The sequence below is a fragment of the Athene cunicularia genome (assembly GCF_003259725.1).
Source record: "Athene cunicularia isolate RWA chromosome 3 unlocalized genomic scaffold, athCun1 chr3_part1, whole genome shotgun sequence".
NCBI lineage: Eukaryota > Metazoa > Chordata > Aves > Strigiformes > Strigidae > Athene > Athene cunicularia.
In genome coordinates this window covers 55080807-55107195 of record NW_020799097.1, presented here as the reverse complement: position 1 = coordinate 55107195, position 26389 = coordinate 55080807, and the positions used below count along the sequence as shown (strand labels likewise).

The window sequence follows — 26389 nt, the reverse complement described above, 5'->3', positions numbered from 1 at the left end:
AAAGTTCACCAGGAACTGCTTTTGTTGTATGGAGTTACTAAGCATCTTCAGAACCTTTGCAGTAGTGTTCTTGAGCACGTGTCCTCCAGTGATTTTTCACAATAGCTCTTACCTTCTTATGAGCTCAGGAAAAATACAAGTTACCTAGGCAAGTTTTTAAGGGTATGCTTTTCCTTTAATATGAGGAAGGGTAGCCAAGCTCCAAATAAGCTCTGGGAAGATATGATGTCCTTCTTCTTACTAAAGTATACTGCAGTTTTATTAGTGGAATATCTGGGGGAAAACGTATACCTTACTTTCTTCAGAGTAGGAAAGGGACATTCCAAAAAGGATGGTATAAGCAATTAGCAACTTCTAAAACAGAGAGAACATCTGGTTCTGTTAAATGCACTGGGTAACTGTTATAATAATCTCAAGTATTATTTTACGATGATACAAATGGAAAAATATTTTCTACCTAGAAGCTTAAATTAAGAAAGTGATGTCAATTCCTGCTATATGGAGGTCTGCAATCCTTCTCCATTTCATGATGAAGCAGAAAATCTTGATGGTGGTAAACATAACAGTTGATTGAAAATAGTGGATTTCCTACTTAAAAATGAAGAGTTAAATTCTGATACTTGATAAGCCTACAAAACTAAGTTTACTTTTTCATCAGGTATTTTATAGGCTACGTGATAATCAAGTTCTATAAAGTTAGTTGTAGCTACTGTCTTTTTATTCACCCAGTGCAATAAATTCCTGAAAAAGTAGTCAGCTATCCACCTGAGTCATTAGCCCTGCTGGGGGAGAGAGGCATTGGACCTAATGACTTCCTCTGTTCCTTGCAACCTAAATTATTTTGCAATCCTAAACGTTTACTTCTGTATCTAGGGTCTTCTCTAAAGTGTATCTCAACAGTAGTTTCATTCATAATCAAGGTTGCTGGAACCAAGTTCATAAATATAAAATTGAGTAAAGTGACCAAAATGGAATTTTCTACACTATTCAGTAAAGAGGAACTGAAACTCCTCCTAGACAAAAATCATCACTGTAAATTTGAAGGAAGCATGAAAATGTCATTTGAGTGGCTTTATTTTCTGCCCCACCCTCCACATTAGCTTTTCAGTACAGTATCATATACATTTAATCCACGCCAAAGTGAACATACTGATAACATTTCATCTTGTGAAGTTAGGTGAAAGCTAACTTTTATCCATCTCCATAACAGAAGTAGAAGGTTAGCACTTTTGCAGACGACCAGAACTTCCTTTGAAGATGGGTCTCCTGAGCTGAGAAATTCCCATGTGTGCAAGTTTGCCTTTGCTCCCCAGCTATCTTGTGCAGGTTACATGGTGATGCACAGTATCAGAAAAATTGTTTTTCAGAGAGGGTACATCTTAAAGGGCTTTCTTAACTGAAATGTGATCAGTACTTATAAGCTTCTTAAAGCTTTATGTATATTATTGAGTATAAAAGCAAAAAAACAACTGAACTTCTTCACTCCAAACTGGAAGAAATAGCAAATTCTCAATCTACTGAGATATGAATTAAATTTTTCAGTGAACTGTTCCATCAGTATTTAAAAATGCAAAATCATGGCTGAAAATGCAGTACACTAGAACTGCTCTTCAAAACTTCATTAGTGGAGGAAATACTTAAATATTGCAATGTTGTATGGTGGCATGGGAATCAAAGGTAAGGCTGTGAATTATTAGTTGCCCACTTGAATGCTTATATGCCCAATTTTTAATTGGATTAATTGAAATTGGATTTTAAAATTAGAATTAATTTAAATTAATTAGATATAATTGAAAAGCCTTCTGTTGGAAAGTAAATCACTGGCTCTTCATGTATTTCAGGTAACATTCAAGGAGCAACAATAGTGGATGCCCTTGATACACTATACATCATGGAAATGAAAGAGGAATTCAAGGAAGCCAAGGAGTGGGTTGAAAAAAACTTAGATTTCAATGTGGTAAGTAGTGTTGCTGATTAACATTTAATGCTCTAGGGGCCAACTGAGGACTGGGTTCTAATACTGCAAGCATGACACAAAGCTACAGAATTTAGATCACTGATGAATAAAACAAGGCAGGAAGCAGAAACATAATAAACTTACCACTCTGCTTACGTGCAGTTTTGCAGTCTCAGAGATTTAAGTTGACAGGAGGCAACAAGCTGTACTGAAGAAAGCAAAAAGTGGAAGAGTATTTACCATTGTAAAGTAAACAACAAACTTTTAGCTCTTTTGAACAGAAGAATCAGGACACTTCAGGCATTAATTTTTTTAGTTATGTATCTTTACATTTTTGCTTTGAGAATTCTTCCAGAAATTAGACTTGTGTTTAGAGAAAGCTACACGCCATATATAACATTTAAGTTCCTTTGTGTATTCTACTGAAGTTGAATAGCATGAGTTAGGCTGAACTGTTGGCACAAACTGAGCTGCTTTAGATTTATGAGGCACAAGGTCATCACAACTGCATGTACAAATTATCCTGTTAACTGGTAAATATGCAGCTGATATCAAAGTTCATTATTAATTTTCTTTTTTCTAGAAGGGCCCTGAACAGGCAGGAGCCTCTTTAAAACTTCAATTAAATTGAGAAGTCCTGGTTTTGGTTGTTTTGGGGGTTTTATTTCCCCTTTTGTGGGCCAGAGTATTTATTGTAATTGCTGGGTACAGAGAGCTAATGGAGTACCTCTGCTGATCGGTGTAGTAAAGTAGAAAAGCACTGTAGGCACGGTACACTGAGCACTTAAAAGCTCTTGTAGTTGACGTGCATAATGTTAGAAACACTTTGTGTAATGTTAGAAACACTTTCTGAAAACAAAGTACTCTTTCTAATATGTTATGCAAAAGTCAGGATTAATTAGCTTCTTTTACATGCTTGAGAATTAATTATCATTTTAAGAAGGAGTTAATAAGAGTAGATATTATATAGTTTATATAAGCAGCAATTTAGTGTGCATTTATGTTTACATTAGTAATGTAAATACAGGATATTAAACTGTGCTTCTGAGTAGTGTGAAATGTCTGAATGACATGCTAACTTTACCTTGTGCAGAAGATAGTTTTTTCTGAAGGAATTTTTGTAATATTAAATTCCTGGCTTATTAGCTTGGCATTATTAAGATGTTTAAAACTGTAAGAACAAAACACCATAGAAAATATTAAACTCCATTTTAAAGGAAGAGCTGAGCTTCACTTGGAGGAAAATTGTAAAGTGCTGTAGAGTGATTTATATTAATAACACTAAAATCTTTAGTTTTACCTCAATCTTCCTATACTTTGTACTAGAAACTTCTAAATGGTATTGCCTACAGTTTCAGCTCCTCTTGTTAATTTACATACTTAAAAAAATTATGTAGCACTTATATCTTCTCAGTAATGCTTAAAATCTATGAAGTCTTTCAAAATGTCTGAAATTTTGTACTGCATTAGTCAGTCAATGCAGCACTCCAGCAGATTTCCTGATACTACTTTACAGATAATACTGATAGGCATCAGGAACAATATTTTGTTCCTGATATTCCTGCAAATAGCTGCCTTAAGTTCAACACCTCACAAAATTATTTTCATAATCATACAGAGTTGAATTTTACATTGGCATTAGTAATGAGGAGAGTAATTTTCCTAAAGTTGAATGAGGAGATGAAAATAAATAACCACAACACCAACTTTAATAACTGATGTCAGTTTGTTTAATGACTGAATTGTTTGAGGCTAGTCAACTTATACTCTTGTTTAGTTTTCCACTTTAAATATAAGTTCCAGTTTCAAATGCTGTTTTGTATTTGTATCTTAAAGTTTAAAATCAGAAGTTATTTAACACAACGAACATCAGGGTCCTCTCTTTTGTTTTTAAGCATTTATCATGTATTAGGCATTACTTGACATTTTCTGCATTAATATTTTGTACGCTCTTACTTGCTCCTGTTTTAGAAAACTTTCTCCCATGAAAGTGACTTAGTTTTTAATAACTGACACACTGACATATCCTTAAGTGTTATTTATTGTGAGTAGTATAAAGCATATTTCTGTTTGATGTTTCTGGTCATTTCCTGGGCAGTGATTGCTTGATCAGCTTTTGGGGAAGCATGTTTGTTCTTTATTTGTATAAATAGGATTAGTTTTTCTCTCTATTTAATCTTAGAACTATGCTTTGAAATCTTAAATTTTCTTTAAGATGTTCTTTACAAAAATAGCTATGACTGTATTCTGTAGCAGATTTTTTTCTCTTTATATTCTACATCAATGCAGCTAGATAAAGTAAGTTTTCCTCTCTAGAAGTTTGTAATACATCCAATGCTCATTGTACATGTTGGTCTAGTTGGTCAGTACTCGATTATTCTCATCACCTGTTCATAAAAGTTTCCAAGTATCACTTTGTAAAGTAGGCACTACTTTATCCACATAAAAGGATTTATGGACTAAATATGACGTAATGGGAAACAGCATCATCTCTTCACATGTTAGATTTCAGTCCCTCAGTGTAATGAATTAGTTGTTAGAGTTATTCTTTCTGAAGAAAGCAAACTGGTTTGATTTCAAAGGAAAATTCTAAATAAGTAAATGCCACCTTTCTTGGCAAACTCGTGAATTTTGGTAAGCTTGTGTGTGTATGTGTTTGAAAACTTCCCTTTTTGGGGTATAACATGCTCAGCCTATTTTTATTAAAGCTGGACCTGGTAGCCCTGTGATTTCATAACTGAGATATCATTGCAATTCTTGGAGTTTTTGTCTCTCATAATTGCTGAAATTCCTTGTATTTGATACCTTGCTGAAGTTTCAGCCAAACTGACTAGTACTTCAGGAATTAAGTTGCATTTTCTGATTCTGTCAATATTTTAAGAGATTTAGAGATAATCATACCATTGGAAAGAGTTGACATTTACAGTGGCTAAATTCATGGTCTTTGCATCATGGATGTGTGCTCTGTTTACTATTAAATCATTTCATCTCCGTGGGGGTGAATCTGCTCTTCAGTTAATACAGCTGAGGATTTTGTCTGACCTCCACACACATGCTGTTGCCCACACGCCCTTTTCGCAGTGCTTGTGCACAGCCCTGCCCAAGGTTGCAATGAAGGAAAAAGGAGCCAGTCTTTCACTGGATCACTGGGGAGCTTGACTGTTTCCTAGCTACAGCTACACACTGCTGTGTACTTCAGTGTTTTTATTTTTTCATTATTTGCTTTAGAACCTGCACACACACAGAACATTCATAGCTTTCTGAAAGAGTTTCTGTACCACCACCCAACTTCTGCTTCACGCTGGGGAGGAAAAAGCTATTGGTCTTTGCAGTGCAAGGGGTGAATCACAATGAAACCGTACTTGGGAAGACAGATTGGAAGAAGGTTGTTAATGAGATGGATGAAGGGGTCAGGAGTCGGGGAGTACTGATGCAGGAGCTGAGCCATGTAGCACAGCAGTGAAGGGTTGGGAGTTCTTAAGTATTAGAATTGATAGTGCTTTGCTTCTACACCCAGATACATCCCAGCTTCCTTAGGATGATTTCTAACTGATCCATTCCCCTTTTCTTCAGCTCCACTAAACTCCTTCCCTGCAAAAGAACAGTCTTTCCCATGCTGCATACTGGGAACAGTCCTTGGCCTACATGGTGTCCTAAAGCATGCCTGGACATTGTCTGGTGCAACAGGGGCCCAAACCCAACCAGAAGGTGCTAATAATTAAATGGTATGTGAGACAGTGCCTGAATTCATGCTCCGACCCACTGATCAGCCATCTGATGTGGGTATAGTCAGGCAGAACCAGAATGGGAACAAGGTACAGAGCAGGAAGCCATGTGCTTGTTGGGAAAAGAGGGAACTGGTGTCTTTGCTAGAAGACATTTCAAAGGTGAGTTTGGATTCAAACTAAAATAATCTTCCTGTTGGCTATTAGTGGATTTTCCTTTGTTTGCCTTATCCCTTTCTATTTTTGGTCACAATGAAGGATGACAGGAAGTTACGATTGCTGAGTCAAATGAAAGCAGAGCAGCAGTCTGTGCAATAGCTCTGTCTATGTGGATATAATTAAGTTGACTTAAGTTGACATTTCGTGTGAGCACTGACTCATCGTTCATTATCTGTCTCATCACAGATACCTCTTCCCTTATTAATGGCACAGGATGGATCAACCTAGGAAGGAGCTGATGTTGTGCTTTGGGGAAAGTATGAAGAGAGTTTCATTATCTGCTCTTAAGGATAGGCCCTAAATGAGTTGAGGAACTGCATAAAGAGAAGGGAATAAATAATATGGCAACGATATATGTTCAGTCTTGTGTCCTGCCAGCACTCTTAAGCAAAGCTGTTTACAGAGGTCAGTCCCTGTGTCGGATTTTATAAGCCACCCTGAATCTTGAAGTCTTACTTACCAATTCTGGTTTTCATCTTTGTACTTAGCTTTGGAAATTTGAGTGTCTTTTAAAGAAGCTTTTTGTGCCGCTTCATGCAACGTAGAAGTTTCGCGTGTAATATGTCCGCTATTTTGGGAATTAGAAAAGAGTGGAAAAGGTATAGAACTTGAAATTATGTTTATCTCTACCGCCAGGTATAGATTAACATACCCATTTTCCAAGATCCCAGAATGGCAAATATTATTTGGATCTAATTATTAATGCTTCCAGCATTTATCTTTAGCTCATATTTATCTGTGGTGTGGCAGTCAGTAACAGGACAGACTTAGAATCCAGATTGTTTTTTTCAAACTTCAGCAGTTACAAATTAAATCCTACTACTCTCAAACTGTAGGTATTATGACTGACTTGTAATTATACTTAACAGTTCATAACCTAATGTTCTGACTTGGAGGCAGATGGTTTTTTGGTGGTTTATTCTTGGTGTTTTTTTCTCTTTAAGTGAGAAAATCAGAAAGTTTCCTAATATAACAATTTGCAACAGAATAGCTTTCCTACTTTAAAAAAAAAAAAAAAGAAAAAGAAAAAGGCATGTGGGAGGTGTGAGTAAATGGACTCCAAGTAAATGTATAATACTCTGTGAGGAAGCTTAAGAAAGCTAGCAGTTAAAACTGGTTCTTTAGTTTGTGGGACTATTTGTTTACAAGTTTTCTACATAACTTGTTAGTATACCCTAAATGCCAGACTTCAAAGTGACTTGATTTTGTTTCGATTATGAATAAGAAATTATTTTGATGGGCTAAAAGGAGAGTCTGCAAATTTATCATTAAATGCAGTTATTTTGCTGGTAGAGTTCATTAATGCCTTCAGTAACATTTTATTTTTGTGCCTTTTTAAGATCTTACAGTTTGCCACGTGGGGACTTCAGCAAGGTTAAATAGCATGTTATGCAATAACCAGGCTTTGACACTTGCAATAAAAAGGTTGCTAAAATTGTTTCCCTTGTCTATAGGAACTGAATATTTTAGCAAGCTGCCACTAAATCTCATTTGCGGAATATGAATGAAACTTTTTTCCCCGCAATTGGAAGTAATTAAAATGTTGTTTACTTAAAGTGAGCTATTGTAGTACTGTTCATGTCTCTATCATACTTCCTGGACTGCTTGAAAATAGTAAGATTTGTTGTTGTTCCCCACCTTTGTGATTCCGGGGGGTTATTATTTAATAGTAATAATAATTACAAGTCCCTCTCATTTCACTTGAAGTATTGTCGCTTTGTGTCCATTTTTTAGTCTAGAATTAAATACATCATTCAGCATTGTTCAGTGTAGGGACCCTGTCGTTGTCTTGCACAGCTTGTTAACCTGAAGGATATGGCCTGTTTGCGATGGTAGCATATGGTATGTGGGTGTGGGGGGAATCACTATATTCCCTGTACATAGGAGGAATGGATGGAAATGCATATGGAGGTGAAAGAAGTTTTACTGCACTTTTGATGAAACAAGAACAGGAGAACTGAAGGAAATAAAGTTTTGGAAAGAATCTGCAATAAAGACTAAAATTATTTGGTAGGATTTGTGGCCCTATTTGGATCTTTATAAAAACTAAGAGAGTAAGCTCTTTATCAAATACAAATTAAGGTGACTTGATTATTATGAATACATTCATCTACATAAAGAGCACACAGTATTTTCTTCAATTGAATTATAAATGGCAGAGCAAGTACTAATGCTGATGAGTGCCAGGTGGAAGCTGATACTAGATAAATAAAATTGGGTTGTGTTTCAAATGCTGTGTTTATCAGTGAGGGTGACTTCCCCTGAGAAAACTTAGACCAAAATAGTTTTGGCATTGGTCTACAGATTTGTGGAGAGGAAGACTTTCAGGAGGGGAATGCATTAAGGAAATGATCCAGAAGGATGTGAATACTGATTTTTGGGAATCTGGAGGAGTTTCAATAGGAGAAGGGCTTCAGGGAAGCCCAGCTGACAGTAGTTGTGTTGTCTGAGCAGTGCTTTCAACATTAAATTAAACCAGTAGTTTACCAGTTGTAGACTTAATCCTCTGGTTTACAGAAGGGTGAGGAAAGTGAGTGGTGAGGTGCAGCTGAGATCAGATTGACCTTGTCATCGTCTTGCAAATAAAGCATAAATAAATGCAGAATAACACAAACTAGCTAATGTAACTTAACTCTTGGTGCTTCATTTCCCTCCCTCCCCCCCGCCCCTTTTGTTAGTATTTGTTGCTTTTTGAAGATGGGGCCTCTAAGGTCCCTTTCTTTAAAATGATTTAGTTTAATAGGTTTACTAGTTAAACCTGTCACATTCTGCATCTTCTTGAGTGTTTCTGAGCTATGATTATTCTCTTGCTTAAAAAAACCCTTATTTTAGCATCTCTTCTTGTCAAGACAAAATGTGGTAACACTTAACTCTTTCAGCCTTTGATTGTAGAGACTTGATTATTTGCATAGCCTGAGTTTGAGAAAGAGTAGTCTCCACCATATGTAAATAGGTTCACTTTGGTGTATGTGTCTAGCCAGCAATGTAAAGGATGTTACACCTCTCCGTCAAAACAATTTTTGTCTTTAGAAGCTGATCAAGGAAACTAGGTGAAATTCCATAGAGTTGTCAGTTTTGCTCTTGTACCATGTAATAGATACATATATTGCTTTTGGTTTTCTATTTCTCTAAGTACAGTGAGCAGCAGTCACAATTTCTCTGGATTTCATACAGTACTTGAACTATCCCATTTATGATTCACTTATCAGAAAAGCAAATAGTGAATAATAAATTATTGATCAAATGTAAGATGAAAGACCAAATTACTCACATACTTCAATCAACATAAAAGCTCTGGAAGTAAAACAAAAATACATTGTTCCCAATATACATATCACTTTCACAAGCATCTACATGCTTTCAGAATCCATTATAAAAGGGAGGCCTCCAACATTAGCAGCCAGAGCAAGATGATATTGCATAGGAACAGTAAGAGCTTAGCACAGATGCATACTAACAAAGGTGTTTCAGATATTGTCTGAAACATGTGCATGTGGCTACACAGCCTAATTGGAGTACTAATGAAAAGACTGTAAAATTAGAAATTATATCTATCTAGTTGGTCAGAGCAATCTTATAAACTTACAATCTTACAAAAGGAACATCACAGTAACTTTAAAATGAGCACATCCAGTCACATTTCCTTGCAAAAGTTCCATTAGATGTAATACAATTAATTCAGCCCTTTCTCAGACCTTCTATGTAATGATACAATGATGATTTGAAAGAGAAGGCTAAACCTGAAATAATAAAGAAAATAATTTTGGCTCTTCAGCTGGTGAAGCAGAAACTTTGGGAAGTGCAGATGAAGGTCTTTCCTATGTATTGTGGCACTGTTAAATGGATCATAATGTATTTGTGTACAGCTGGATCTGAGCAAAATAAAAAATAACATTGCTTACTTAGGATTTGACTGCTAAGTAGAAAAACACAGACTTATTTATGCAAACTGTATGTGGATGATGATTAAAAATACAAAAAGACGGTAATGATCAGGGTGTGACATCTTAAATGTGGAATACCAAAAATTTTTAAAATTTTTAAGAAAAAAGAAAGAAGGGTAAAGTTGGTGTAGAAGAAATCTGCTACTTTGAGGACAAGTTCACTTTTCTTAACAGGCTACTTCTTCACAAGAACTTTCCACATAGACATGAATGTTTCTTTGACATGAAATTATAAAACTTCTTTATTGTTTTGCCAATTGCTATAATTCCTGTTCTTTCTGAGAATACTACTAGCCTGGTATAATGAGTTTAAGAATAACTATGTATTAAGCATACAGCTTTCAAATCTACCATTAATGAAATGTCTGGCCATTTCATTAATTGTTTCTGCTCCAGTGACTTGTATAAAGATTTTGGTAAGAGATGAGGTTTTCTATCAAAGGTTCAGAGATGTGTGCAAGTGAAGTATTAGAAGTCTGATTACATTAAAACAATGGTTAGCCTCAAGAAATGTCCTGAAAGATCACCACTTCCGCAAATATTCAGGATTACAGTGCAATTAATCTTTGTGGTTTGAAAGTAAAATCTTTATTCACATTCCTTCAAAGTCTTCTTTTTGTTCATAACTGATTTCCAGAAGCCGATGTCAGTGCATACATTAAGCTTTTCTTAAAGGGCCTTTGCATTCCTTGAAAGATAGCAATGGTCTGTGAGTTAAGTGGCCATATTAAATCTAGAAAAGCAAAATGTAAAGTTCTGGAGACAAGATATTCATTTCATATATTACTCACTTTGCTTCAAGCAATTCAAAATCAAGAAGTTCAACCTTTACAGGAAACACAAAAGTCTGGGATATCCGATTAACTCATTTCCCTGTCTGATACCTACCTCTTTACAGCTTCAACTTTCCCACATGAAAGAAAAGTTCTTAGTGTGTGCTGAGGCTCAAGATTGAAATTGAAAGAACCTGAACTTCTGAAGAAAGTTCTCAAGTAAAATACTATTTATGGGAGTTTCAGCTAGCTCAAGCTCCAGGGAAAAGCATCTGCCCCTATTACACCTTTAATCATTCTTTCTTCAGTCATATCAGATCAGCCTTTCTTAAGTCAGATCAGTTCTCCACAAGCTGTTTCATGCACTGGATTTAGTTAAGGTAGACTACTTAATATAGAATTCTTACATAGGTAGCCTGCTTAGCAGTTGTATTGTCTAGTTAGTTCAGATTTCTAGGGGATTTAAATGTTTTTATATCCATCTCCCCAGGTTTACCATGTATCACGGTATAATAAAGAGAAATGCACAAAAATGGCAGTGGTCAAAGCTGAAGTAAATACCTGTTTCCAGTTAATTCATTTTCCTTGCTGGATTCAGTGACACAATGACTGAACACTTGAAGACAGAAATATCAGAATAATTTTGGAAATAGAAACTAAGCCTCTTTTTTTTTTTTTTTCCCTTTGTAGTTTCTTTTACAAACAATAAGTGTAGACCAGTATTGGGAGAGCAGTGAGTGAGGAGAAATTGCAGAGTTTTAGTACACTTAAAATAAACTTGGAAAAATGTTATGTTCTGAACAGTGCGAGACAGCAAGATAGCTTTTTCAGTTTGCAGTCTTAACATGTGATGCCAGGTCTGAGTTTTCAATAGGCAGATGTGTGTGATGGCTTTACTTTGTCTGCCCCTTTGAATTATGCTTGTGTGTATAAAAAACTACACAGGCACACACATATATACTATATGAATTATATATTAATCAGAGCAATTCTGTGAATGAAATTATATCCTCAATTTTTATAGGGGGATGTGCAGAATAGATTTTAGAGGAGAAAAATTAAATGCCTGAACGTAAGTAAACAAGCATTGTAGCAAGTCTGTGAGTGTTTCTTGAAGTCTGTACCTTTACAACTGATGAAACACTGAACAGATCTCTGCAATATGTCTAGATACCTTTCCTTAATCAGAGTGCCTTGCAAACTGAAAAGCATGAAGTAATATCTCTAATAAGTAACCTAGTGCTGTTTTCTTCTGCAAAGGCAGTTTACTGAAATTTAAAGTCTGTAGAAAACAGGGAACCGTTTCTTCCCTCCTACATAAACTCACATCTGAATGTTTAAACTGGAAAAGTACAAAAGCTAGCTGAATAAGAAAAGCCTGCAAGCCCTTGGAAGAAAATCACTCAGCTCCACCATGCATTGATTTATATTAAATATAGCTATAGTGTATGTCAGCAAATAGAAGATGGAAAAACAACTCAATAGAAACAAGAGCAACCCAGAACACATGAAAATCAAACACCTTCTTTACATGCCCAGAAGTTTAGAAGATTGACTGCTGGTACCATATTTTTACAGAAATACAAAAATATAAAAAGGCAAAATTATGAAACTTTAGTAGATCAGCTTTTCAACTGAATGCCTCTTGAGTGGGTTGAATGTTGTGTGTTGGGGTAGAACTAGAATTGACCTGGTAAAGAACAAGAGAATTTAGTGATCATGCAACTCAGATTCTTCATGTAGGCTTGAATTTAAAAAGGCAGAGAAGAATGTGTTTTGTAATGTGCTTTGAGTTTTGAGATAGGTCATGGCTGGATCTATACTGCTCAGTACGACAAACCTAGTCCCTCATTGGGAAAGACCAGGTCAGCTTGGGAAAGGCGCAGTCACTGTAATAGAGAAAAATCATCTGCTTCCTAGTTGAATACGTGTCATGATTACAATTTTATCATGAACATGTGATTGACTCTTTCTAATATTTGTTCCCATTTTACTATAACCTGCATTTAGACTGAAGTAGGAAAACTGTTGATATAACATTCTGATCAAGAACTTCTCATATGGTGTCTGAGAAGAGATTGTGTGAGGTGAGGGTGTAGTGTGGGGCATGTGATCTGAGAACACTTTTTGTGTGTGAGTGCCGAATCATCTGCAAGGAAATACTTAGATATGTGGATTTAGAGAATACCTTATGTCCAGGTGGAAGAGAAGAAAAGTTAAACAGGATGAGGATAATGGAGAGGATATTTTGTTAAAGTGAGGAAGAGAAGGAAATACTTTAAAATGCTCTTAAGTTCACTTCTGTTGGCTTTCCCTAGGTTTTCTATGTTTTGCCATTTACAGCTGTTGCAGCTTAATACCGGCATGTATTAAAGGAAAAAAAAAAAAAGGAAACAAACAAAACTGTACTGAAAAGTATCAGGGAATAAAACTATGTTTGTTTCTTTCAACAGAATGCTGAAATTTCAGTATTTGAAGTGAATATCCGTTTTGTTGGTGGACTACTTTCAGCTTACTATCTTTCAGGAGAAGAGGTAAGACATTGCCAAATGGTTTATCTGAAATATCATCCTCTAGATAAGTAGTTAACTTTTAGTTTAATAATTTTATTTATCCAATTTAAACTTCTTTAGAACTTTGAAAATGGCTTGTGCAGCAGAGATCTGTCCAGTGCGTTTTCTTGCTTCTATTACTGTTGCTTTGTATAGTCTTAAAGCTATTCCTTCATGTGTTAAATGTTTTTTATTTTTCTTTTTTTTTTTCCTGGGTTGAAACCATACCCAGCAGATTCTTACCAGGCTTCGTGCTGGAGTGTGTTATTATGGAGTTCCTATGGCATGGTAGTGGTAGATTTGGTGCAGCAGATTCCTGCTTCACAAATTGCTTTTGAGCATATCCTTTAATTCCTATAACCTATATTTCTGCTTGCCTTCCTGAAGCTGAAGCTTCAACTCCCATGGAAAAGACATGTTAAGAATGCAAAGATAACTGGTAAACCTATGCATGTGAATGTCTTTAAAGCATTAATATCCCATTAATCTCTATTGCCTGTCATGGTTTCTGGAGAAGATGGAGAAGCAATTTCATCTAAGAACTTTGACAAATGCAGTTATTTCTGTAATATATGTGGAGAAGGCTATTCTAGTCATAGGTACTGTGATATTTTAAATTTTCAGCTTGAAGTCTTTAATCTTACTAGTTTAAATTCTTGTTCCTGTCTCTGGATTATAGTGGTATTTTATTGTAGGATTAACACATCTTAATATTCTTTAACGGTAAGTTGAATTTATCATTTGGATTCTTTAAATTCAATGCAATAACTGGTAGAAACTCCACAAAAACATCAAGGTGTATCATTTTCTTCCATATGCAAATTTCCTAAATACTGGGTAAATCTCTGTTTTGAACCTGTCACTTTAAATTGACTTAAATTCTATGGAGTGCATGTTGGGTTTCATTAAAATGTTAAAACTGTACTATTAGCATGTACTATGGGTCATGTACCTGACAAGGCAGTTATAAGGAGACAGTGTTCCTCTGATATATTTACTTCTTAAGTAGACTTACCTGTTTATTTCCCATGGTCCTGTCCTGACTGTAGGTGGTATTGAAAAGACACTTTTTTTTTTTTTTTGTATTTGAACTGTCTCCTAATTTTCTGGGGAAAAAAAATGCACTTAGACCCATTTCAAATTCACACTTAACAGTAATGAAAAAAATTTAGAGACGCTTGGCTGGCTTCTTGATCTTGATCTTCTAAATATTGTTTTACCTAATGTTTCATCTCTGACTTTTTAAGAAAATCACTTGTCCTCCTACCATAACTAGCAACCAGAAGTAAGCATATCCAAGGGTGTCTAGAATTGAAAGCTCTTCCTTCTGCTAATAAACACTTGTATCTTTCACTGCATATCTACTTCTTGGAAACAGGAAGGAACTTTTCCAGTGTAACCTATTGCTACATTTTAATTAACCAGTTCTCACAGAAGCAGAGGATGCTTCTTGGCAGACGTTGAGCTGGTAGAGGATTGCGCAGGAGCCTTTACATCAAGTGGCAGTTGTCTGCCAAGAAATGTCTGAACCATTTGTCATTGGTGCTGTTGATTTCATATATATGTTGATGATTTCTATTGTGTCTGTTAATATGCAGTCTCACTTTCAATCAGTGCATATAGTTTCTCCTAAATAACACCTAGTCATTGCTTCTCAACCATTCCTTCATCTTTAGAGAGGCAGTTTTACTACCACCTCTTGGACTAGATTGATAGCAACACTGGTGTTCAAAAACTCTTGCACAAATGAAATGAGGAAACATTTAAAACAAAGGAAGGTGTTTCACACAATGGATAATTATGTGGAGCTCTTTGCAGTAGAATATTGGTGATACTGGATGCTAATGTCCATTCTAAAAATGGACAGACTCATTAATGAAAGTAAAATGTGTTCCTAAACACAAAGGTGATATGTATGATTAAGGAGGATCCTGAGCTCTTGCAAGCTTGGGAAAGACACTGTCCATGCTTGCCGCTGGTTTTCATACTCTTTGGTAGACATCTGCTGTCTGAGACTGAACAAAGTTTCTAAACTAAACAGTTGTCCTAGTGGCTTAGAGTGCAACTCAGCATGATCTGCCTTTATCAGATTTGGGGAAACTCCCCCATTTGTCTTCTAAATCCAAGATGCTGAAGCAATAGCCAGCTGCTGCCTGTGGGAATCGTGGGATGCAGCCCTTCTGAGAACAGAGCTGTGTTGCATGGGTCTGTCCTTCACTGATGCTGGTGACAGGTGTGGAGAGGACTGAGGGCCCCAGAGGCTGACTGACACCATAGGGAATACATCTTTAATAATCCATTAGTCCATTATATTAGTGGTGTTCCTAAGGAGGTGGAACAACCTGTATGCAGGCTCTTTGAAGGATTAAGCTTTCTTAGTTAAAAGCTCATTTAATTCTTTATCAGATTAACTATTTAAAAATCATAACTTTGCTGTGCTCACTTATCAGTATCCTAATTAAAGAAAGCTATGTTTCAGTAAAAGGAGTGATGGAAATAATTATTGTTTGTACTTGTGAATTACATTTCCATGGGTAATGATCCAAAGCTGCAACACATTGTATGTTCCATAATGATTTGTAAGTCTAACTAATCATGATTAAAGAATATCCTATCATACTGAGTAGTTCCTAAAACATCCTGCTCACATAATAGTTCATTTAGATAAAGGCACCAGTGTGAATAATTCTAAAAACGAACAAATTGAATGCTTTGCCTCTTGGTAACTGTGTGTGGTGCTCACTTGCTAATAGAGCTATGAGATGCATTCTACTAAACTTCCTACAATTTCTGCCTTACTAGAATTAATATGAAATACGTAAAAGTGCTAGAAGAGTGTCATACAAAGTCACTTTGGGTTTTGTATTTTATGATTACTTTTTAAACCCAAGCTAGAAAGAATTACAGTCAAATGTCAAAGTTGATTTGTAGAACAGCTACAAATACCAGAAAAATAGATTTCAAGATGAGTAACTTTTTAAGGACTACTTGTTTTTTAAGTACCTCCTAATAATATTGTATATGAATTCTTCCATGGTATTTTTCCATGAGTCAGTGGTTGTAAGAGGTTATTAAGAATGAACCTGGCTCCTTTAAAGCACTGGTAGTATTGATTTTTGTTTGTTTGTTTGTATAAAAGCATCTGTGAAAGCCTATAATATAGTAAAGTTTAACCTATAGGAACAGGACAGATTTTTTGGCAAACTTTCTTGATATTTTTGTTTAAATTAAACCTGAGTTCATTAGTAGACACGTGATTCCTCTTCTAAGCAACTTGGTATGCAACCCTTTTGGTTTTGTACTTGAAAATGTCTAGTAAGAGAGAGATTTGTTTTACAAGTGCTTTGCTGTACTTACTAGTCTGATGTAAAATTCTTGGTCAGGAGTATTGCATGCAACGAGATCCCCTGTGTTGCAGACCTAAATAATTCTTTTTCTCTTGTAAAGCACACTTCCAAATGTAATCATATAAGGAGATAATTTGTTAACTTTTGGAGGAGGAAACAGCAGCTAAGACCTTTCTTGTAATTCATGGAGATGACATTCTTTCTGAGCATTGCAATCTTCACTGCTGGGAATAACTGATACTAGTGCTGAAAGTGTAAGGCACTGCTTGTAGTGGTAACTATATGGCACTGCTTGTAGAGATTATACAAGCCTAAATATTGATCTGACTAACTCTTCGGGGTTACTGATATCTGGTTCTTATAGGTACTGCTGAAGCTGTATAATAAGGAGACTGTCTTGCCTGAAGCTTTGTTCCACAGTCAGGGAATGCATTGCATAGGCAGAAATAGAAGAAACTTTTAATAATTGCTGTTTGTATGAGTAGCAAAAAAGTAAATCCAAAATTCTCTCAAGTGAATAAGCAGCACGTGAGTTTCAGATCCAGCTGGTAAGTTCCCAGATTCCTTTGAAGCTTTTCCTTTTTTTTGAATGGGATGAGTAAGGGTTTTTTTTCCTTAGAGTTAAAATATTTTAGATTCAGCAGATGTTCTTCCTGCATAATATAACCTTCTCTTTTCTAGGACTAAAGATAGTCATCTTCACTGGAGGAAGACAAAATAAAGTTGATAATGATGTTCATATTGCCATTTCTCTCCATGGCATGAAGCAGAAATGTGACAGATTTTAGGTTTTTATTCTGGCACTATATCCTGTTTGAAGGAACACAAATTTATCCTGACCAGGATGAAGGAATAAAGAAAACACAACAAACTGTTCTTCATGGTGATAAATGTTGGACTTTGAGTTTCATCTGTTGCTTTCTACCAACTGTTAATTAGAAGTAAAAAAGAAAAGAAAAAAAAAAAAGTGATGAAATATCACCTAGTTTATATCTGCATTTAGAATAGGAGTTACAGTGCCACTATTCAACTTCACTTGGCCTCCTGTCTGACTTCAGACCTAATCATTGCCCACTTAAAACAACCATCCGTCAGTGAGGGTAGTGCTGTCTTATTAATGAGGAGCAGACATGATATAATGATGCAGATGCTATTGATCTAGAGCTGCCTTTGCCAGGCTGACCACATAACATTCTGACTTCATACCTTGCTAAGGCATTCTTCAGAATTTAGCTGTAGCTATTTTTATCTGTCTCTCCCTCTCTTGTAGAAGTCTCCCTCCGTAAAGAATATTTAAATTCCACAAATACAAAAAAATAATTCTTCATTTAGCAATCTTGAATAGTAGGAGGGTGAAGTTTGTCACCTACACAAAGGTGTTGGCCTATTTCTGCAAATCGGGAATGTTCCAGTATAGATTCCTTGGGGATCTTATCTCACCAGTGTGAGAATTGACCCCATGTTTTATCTCCTGCTTCCTTTCACTTAACTTGACATTAATTAACAAGAGGACTTTTCCTTTTATGACTTGAAGCTTGATTTCGAATGCTGTTTGAAACTCCAAGCATACTGTATCAGCTTGATCACTTCTGTGTGAATGCCACTTAACTCCTCCTTAAGCATCTTCACAAACTTAGCAGTAGAATTCCCTGTTTGGTAGAAACTACAAGACCGCAATTGCCTGTAGTTTTCTGCAGCCCTGTTTTCAGATTTGGGTCCTGTTTGCCACCTACCATCCGTCTGCTGCTACTTTAAGTGATACATCAGTACTTCAGTGGTGTCATGTTTTAGTTCCTTTAGAGCTCTGAAATGATCTTGATGATTTGTTTAATGTTTATCAATCAATGAATTTTTTAGCTTCAATATTTCATAGAATCCTGGAGACATTCAGCTTGGAAGAGACATCAAGAGGTCATCTAGTCCAGCCTCCATACGGGGACAGTACATTAGGCTTGTCCTTTTAAGAATCTCCTTGCATGGGAACCTGCCTAGACTCTTCAAGACGGAACACTGGGGCAAATTTAGCTTTTCTGCAACGTCTTAGTTTCATACACTGTGCTCTTTTACATACACATCTCTTAATTGTTCCTCCTAGCTCTCTTAACAGGCCTCATGTTTGTTGGGTTTTTTTTTTTAACTTTAAAAACTTGTTCTTCAAAAATTACTTCTGGCCTGAATTAATAATTTTTCATTTTATTTGTCAGGCATTATCAGTTTCTGTATTCCTTAATTGGACTTAATACATTTTTGTTTTTAATTACCTTCTTTACAATCACACCAACAGAAGATGGAAGTCATCTGAGCCTTTTGATTTGAGAATCTTGTGACTCTGAACCTCATAGTTTATCCTCTGAGTCATCTCCAAGCATTTTACCCATTTGGCTGTTCCTTTCTAAGTTCATTTCAGCTCGTCTTCTTGATTCTCCTTCCAAACTTAAACATTGCCGAAGTGCCAAAGAACTTTTTTGTTTATAACAGCATGTTGAATTGAAGCATGTGGCCCCTGTTACACAGTAATATGTCAAACTAAGTCAGGAGGTACTTTTTATCTTATAGACTCTTGAGTTTCTGCAAGAAGCTGTCATTACAGTGTATAAAAGCATGGTTTATATTCTCTTTGAGGTAGCACTTAACAGCCTACTCAGGGACAGAGAAGGATTTAAAATCTCCTCCATTTCCCACAATCACAGTCTGTAATCTCCATTAGTATTTCAGTCTCTTCACCACCTTTAATAGATCTAACACTGTTCTCTTTCTGTGCTAGCTGCATCAAAATGTACTACAGAATCCCTATGGATTCACATTCTGGAGATAACCTTGACTCCTAAGATTTTCTTTGATGTAGACTGTTCTGCTGTTTCAAGCAGGCTACCCTTCAGTCTTCTATTTCTGTCTCTTAAGTTCCTGCAGTGCAGTTATACTGTCTCTGTTGATGAAACCCATCTCTGTTAAATAGGTTCCAAAAGCTTCCTTGTTCCTAATATACTTCAGTCCCCTTTCTCCCAATGCTACTTGCTTAACTGCTTTGTGCAACGGTGCCTTTCAAGCTGGCCCCACACATAATTCTGAGGAAACTTCAAAGAATGGTAGCAGAGATGCTGATTTCCAGTCTTGTACTTAATTCATATTTTGCTTCTCAGTTTTCCTTCTCTTCCCTCTCTGCTTTGAAGTTACTGGTACCACGGCTGGGAACTCTTACTGAGCTCTAAGTACCTGAAGCCTTGTGGAGCCTCTGCCACCTGTACACCAGGCACGCAATCAACTGCCATCACCAACAGTTTTTGTGAGACGTTCAGACTACCCTAGTAATGTAAAGTGAAAATAGTGCCAATTTACATTACTTCAGTGAATTGCTGTCTGCTGGAGTTCAGCAGTGTGTATGTTCCTCTTTCAGAAGTCTGTCATCAGCATGAATATCCACAGCAGGGGGACAGAGGCGCTGCAGTGATAGCCTGCTGCAGCTGCCATAACTAAGCCTACTATGAAACCAGGAGTCAGAGTCCTGGTTTTTGTCTGAGAAGCATGAGTTTAGAACTCTGAACTGTATATAACCACATTCTTCACCTTTATTGGTTTCCCTTTTGCACAACTGAAAGGAGTTGGTTTGGGGAGTTTTTTTAAAACAAGAAAAAATTTGGTTTGTCCTGTGGCAAACTTACTTGACATGGTTTTGCATTCAGGTATTGACTTTAGAAATAATTAAACCAAAAAGCTTTATTGGTCATTACATTAATTTAAAAAAAATATCCCTGCTCACCTCCAGACTACTATAGTCTGATGCTAAAGCTGTTAAACTGTTTGGAGAATGGATTATAATGAGAGCTAAGTAATATCTGATTGTGATTGTAACAGCTGATGTGTTTGACATGAGCTCAGGAGCTATATTATTAAGTAGAATTCAAGCAGCTGAGAGAGAGCTGGTTTGTTTGTTCTGAGGATTTGGCTCTCAACCAGCTCCTGCAGTTTCACTTGATTGTGGTTCTACAGAACAGTTGGAGAGGGCATGTCTACCAGAAATACTAGTGTGGGTGCTTTCCTTTTGAGCAGCAGCTCTAGATAGACCCAAAAGAAAAATTCTTTGCATGTGGGTTAATATACTATACAGAAGAAATTATATGCTATTAACAGTCTGTCCAGACCATGCATCTGCAAAGAAGTTCAGTTTCCAAGACATTTCTCTATTTCATTTATCTCACTATTCAGTTCTGTCATTTTGCAGCACCAAATGCAATTGTCATAATAAAGAAGGGTAAAAGGAGAGAAGAAACATATTGTGTGAAGGGTTGGGTGGGATTGTCCTGTTCTGCAAGTTTAATAGTAAATGTACAACATATGGTTAAATGCAGGATTCTGTGGAGCTATTTGCAAGCAGTGTTGGGATTGTTGCAAATACACTATCCATGTCTGAAGAATAACCCTTATGTATAATCTTACATCTGACAATTTGACTTATTTCTGCAAATGAAAGCAACATAAAAATATCTCAGTTGGTGCTGACAGTGGGAATAGATCAGCATTAATTTACCCTCCTTTAATTCTAGGCTATATAAAATATTTGGGAAAGTCTATTCTCTCTGTGGATGTATTATAGAAGTTCAATTAGGTATTAAGTAATAAATGTTATTGAATTTTTTTTAAGTATAAGTGAAAATAGTTTATACCTGCATTTTACTCTGGGCATGGAGTAACTCTTCATTTCTTCATCTAAATCTCTCACAGTGTGTAGCTGCTTTATGTACGACTCCATTTTGTGCTTTGTCTCTATAGACTGAGTGATCCAGAGGATATTTTTCATTAAATTGAGATTAAGTAGATGATAATGTTCTCTCCTTATTGGTTTAGAGAAGATAAATGCATAATCCATCCAGCAGAATATTTCCATGTTTTGCATTCTAGTGGCAACTACTATGGCATTCTATCAGATTCCCAAATCCGACATTAGCAAAGAATCCTTCTACTTTTTTATCTTTTTGCAAAAATTTAAATTACTTCTATTAAAGAATATGTACGCATTAATTCTAAGTATTTCAAATACTTAAGTGAATAGAAATTTATGATTAAATTGGGAACGTTCCTTATCCAATTTGCTATTTGAAAGATCAGATTAGAGATTCGTTGCAAAACACCACTTTGTGCCACATACAAGTCCTGCTGCTTCAAGCTAACTGAAAATCGTTGAGAAAATTGAATGCCTGAAATCAGAAGCAGACATCATTGCTGTTCTTACATGCCTTTCGTGCCTCCAGCAGTAGGTACAGATAATAGCATCTTTGCTTCAGAAAAAAACAGATACTGTTTTAGTCTTCTTTGGATCTTGCTCAGCAGATCAAACCTGAAACAGATACAAACAAGGTTCACTGTCTTTGAGTTAGCATGAACTCGGGATCAGTTTATGGAGAGTGTTAACTGTTCTGTGTATTTTTGGGGGGCAGGATCTATTGTTTGTGATTTTTAAACAACAGAAATCTGAAAGATTTGAAAGGAAAGATAAGGAGGGAGCTGTTTCCCAGGTCTTTTGGAAATTGGAGGAATCCACAGCTATTTGTTTGCCATTTGTGAAAATGCAACAGTTGAAGAACGTTGATAAATGTTGTAGCGCAGTTCCTGTCTCTCCCGTGCCAAAAGCTTACCTCTGCCATACGCAGACTGTATTAGCACCCTGTGTACAAATAAATGATTGAGAAGGAATTTGGAAAAGATGTTCACATGAAAAATCCTGTGCCACTTCCAGCACAACAAATGCCAAGGGGAATTTGGGTTTTTGGCAGGTGATTGCCCCTAAACAGAGCTGTCATGAAACATTTGAAAGACAAATCTTTGTTTTCCTCAAATGAATAAATATAAGAGCTCATTTTGCATAGGGCTAAGTGCACAGAAACGGGCAAACTGCAAACTTTTCTTGAGCCAGAGACTGAGAAGAGGATGAACAAAATCACTTACATGAAGATTTGAAAGGTGAAAAAGAGGAGTAGTATCTAGAGCCTTGTTTTTCTCAGGGAAAAATAGTTTCGGATGTATTTAAACAGCAGATTCAGTTTCTTAGCTCACTGCTTACATTACAAGTCTTTTGTCAACAAGTATTATACTTTTATATTCCCACAGGTCAGCTGGTCAGCTATCTTACTGTTTATTTTTCTAGTAAAGCATAAGATATAAGAGAAGCCAGGAGGTAGTAAAATACTCTGAAGAACTTGGATTTTGTTTGATGTGTTTAGCTCTGATATTCTTCACTCAACACCTTTGATTGTTTACATTAACCCACCTGCCCTTGATAACTCCTTCAAATAGTAGCTAATTAAGACAGTACAGTATGAGGGGACTCTCATCATTCAGCTACATGAAGGCTCAAAAGCTTATTTTAACAGCCAGAAAATCAGCCTTATGTAAACTGACAAAAGTCTAAAGCAAACAAGGAAGATCGCTGCAGCAGCAGTGTTAGTGGAGTAAAGTCAACCTTCAATTAACAGAAAGTGATTTTCCCTCTTGCATCAAGAGCCAGTTCTGTTGTTTCTTATGATTCAGATGCATTGAACTACCAAAAAGGCTCTGTAACTTATTAAAGAACTAGATGTGTCTGGTTTCTTTCTTTTCTTCAGCCTTTAGGCAGTCATCTGCTTTTGCAGGCTAAGCAAAATAACAACACTAGTTGTTTTGGGAAGCTGGTTCAGTTCAGTTAGTGCTTCATGTTGTCCCTTGGGGGGCAAGTTGTCCTTAATTTTTGCAAGCATGACTAGATAATTTTACAGTCCAGTAGATCCTCAGGTTCATTATGTGAAAAGGATATGCTGTGAACTTCATTCTCTTCCTTTTTTCTTTGAAAACTCCTTTTTGTTTTCTTCAAACCAACAGCTGCAGAACAAAGTCAGCAGCTCACAATGCTGTTTCTTAAAGGATGCTATTTTCCCCAACTTGTTCTTAAAAACACTATTCATAGTATACAGACAATTTCAATCTTTCTCCTTTTATCATGCAAAACCAGTGAATAACTCAAACATTCTCATCAGCATTTGCTGCTTGTAGGGTGTCTCTTACAAATATCGTTCAGTCTGTGCTCAGTCTTTTCTCTCCAGAGTTGCTTTTATTGCCATTTATATTCTAGAAAGGAAGAACAAACAATCTTCCTGATTCCAGGGAAGATCGATAACTGCTGAGACGCTCTGGGTAAACATTGCCACTCTGCTGCAGGAGACCATGGGGATGGTACTCAGAACATCTGGGCAGATTTACTCCAATGTTAAATACCATGAGCCTTTTGGATTTGCTTGAAGGTTGTGTGTTAAGTTAATATGGTTATTAACTGACCCAAGGCCAAAAATAAAGACTTACTGAGATAGCAGGAACTTGCTCAACCAATTTTTTCTTGATGGACTATGACAGTTGGTGATAGAAGTAATGAGTGTAGCTGGTGTTAAGATGCCCCTTTTCTAAATCATACTTTTAAGACTTTTTAAATATCTAGTTCCAACTTGAAATTACGGTTGAGGTACTGTAATGTTTTAATTTACATACCATCTAGTATAAATATAATTTAGTGAAATGTGCAAAGTATTCTCTCTAGGAATGGCTATGTGAAGTGTTCAGTCAGAGAGTAAAATAAAACACTCAAGCCATGCGATGAGTTTTGGTAAAAACAGGGAGTTCACATTTTTTTTTTTTTTTTTTTTTCTTTTTTTTCTTTCCTCTTGCTTCAGGTGGGGTATAGAAAGCAGTGTAATGATACCTATTATGCTAATATGCATACTTGACATCTTTATGAATACTTCAAACTGTTGTTTCCTCCAAATATACAGTGCATTCAAAAATAATGTTAATCTTTGGAGAGAACGTCTTATGGCTGTTTAATTATAGGAATGATTTTGAGGTTTAGCTGTAAAGTTTTAGCTGCAGGGAATGGAGAAGGAGCTGAATTGCTCATAAATTTATGACTTGCTGGCAGCACTGCTCTTCAGTCAGAGCACTTGTTTCTGACTCTTAAGAGTTGGAAATGTCTGCTTGCCTCCTTATATTTTATGGCTTGTCCAGTAAGAGAAATAGTCTTACAGTAAACGGAAAGGAATTGAATTAGTCTGCCTGATGATTTAACTTACAACATAAGAGCAGCTTCTTAAATCATAGTTCTTCTCTCTTGAAGCCTCCTATTTGGCTTACATAAAAGTAAATACAAGAGAATTCACATTTCTTATATTTAATTTAAGGAAAATACACAAGCACTTTATTTAGGCTTGTTTTGGATGTGCCCATTATTCATCAAACAATTCAGTCACTATTGTCTTTCAGAGAAATCTAAACAATAAGAAAGCAAGCACTGAGTTAAGAAACCATCATCCTCTTTTCCTGCTATACAAAAGAAGTTCTTTCTTGTTACATTACTTACATAAAAAGACAGCTAGATGGTGTGTCAGAGGTATCGTGGAGGAAGGAACCTGCAGTGTATGTGAATTTTAACATATTCCTCTCCCCTGAAAAATAACAATTGAAGAATGCATCATCAATGCAACTGCTAGTGGTACAAAATTTACCTGTCATGGAGTCAAGCTAAGCTGTTTGCACAGTTGCAAATCCAAGCTGAATTTACCCAAATGGCACCTTCTTGATACCATTGTTTTTAATGGAATTTACCAAAACAAATGAAGGAAGTAGTTTCAATTATGTTAGTGGTTGTGACAATTATCAACATTTACTTGTAATCTGAGAAACCACTGAAACATTAGGACTGGAACAGGTAAAACTCTTGGTTACTTTTCTGCATATATAACAGTGAAACAGAAGTAGTTTGTGGCTGCTGGTGGCAGATAAAGATCAATGAAGAGTTTTATGATCAAATGGCTTGTTCCTAAGTGATCCATGCTGTAAATCTTACAGAGTGACAGTTGGCACTGTCTTTGTACTTGTGATCATTCTGCTTTTTAAGATATTTATGATGTTTGCAGTGTCTGAGATCACAAAATCTGGAAATTCCTGTGTCAGCTTCAATCCTAGTATAAAGGTTAAAAGAGTGCTTTACTCTTTAAACATGGGACAGCCTTAATATACAACATTAATTTTCAGCAAATATTCATTATATCTGATATATGCTTAAAGAATAGAAGAAACACTCTAAAGGAGTAGTTTGTAATTTATTCTTTTTGTATCCATGAACACATCAAATTAATGGCCAGTGGAGTTGCCCATGCGTGGAGAGGAACAGAGGATCTCTGGTAAAAGACTTTAGAGTAAACTTTAATGCAAATGAGACTCCTTAAGCTTTTTGTGCTTAATGAAGACTGTGTAGAGCCTGGAACTCTGTAATTCTGTGTTCAACATCATGACTTGTTTTTAAAACTTTGGTATTCAAACTTGTCAGTTTGTATTCTCATCCCACTTTGTTCCTGTTGTGATTTAACCCCAGCTAGCAATTAAGCACCACACAGCAGCTTGCTCACTACCCCCACCACCCCACCCCCCCCAGCCCCTGCCCTGCAGTGGGATGGGGGAGAGAATTGGGGAAAAAAACCTCCCAAAAACTCATGGGTTGAGATAAAGACAGTTTAATAGGACAGAAAAGGAAGGGATAATAATAGAATATACAAAACAAGTGATGCACAATACATCTGCTCACCACCTGCTGACCAGTGCCCCGCCAGTCCCTGAGCCACAGTGTCCCCCAGCCAGCTCCCCCCAGTTGATGTTCTAGGCATGACATCATATGGTATGGAATATTTCTTTGGTTCGTTTGGGTCAGCTGTCCTTGCTGTGTCTTCCCCCAGCTTCTTGTGCACCCCCAGACTCCACTGGCAGGGCATGAGAAGCTGAAATGTCCTTGACTTAGTATAAACACTGCTTAGCAACAACTAAAACATCAGTGTGTTATCAACATTATTCTCATCCTAAAT

At 36.3% G+C, this 26389-nt stretch overlaps 1 protein-coding gene across 1 annotated transcript in view; it reads left to right on the top strand.

The window, feature by feature from the left end:
- MAN1A1 (mannosidase alpha class 1A member 1) overlaps positions 1–26389 on the top strand; it is a 112145-nt gene that overhangs the window by 8639 nt on the left and 77117 nt on the right. The window contains exons 2-3 of the mRNA XM_026845829.1: positions 1842–1957; positions 13072–13152. Coding sequence (XP_026701630.1) covers positions 1842–1957; positions 13072–13152 — 197 coding nt within the window. The remainder of the gene's footprint in view (positions 1–1841; positions 1958–13071; positions 13153–26389) is intronic.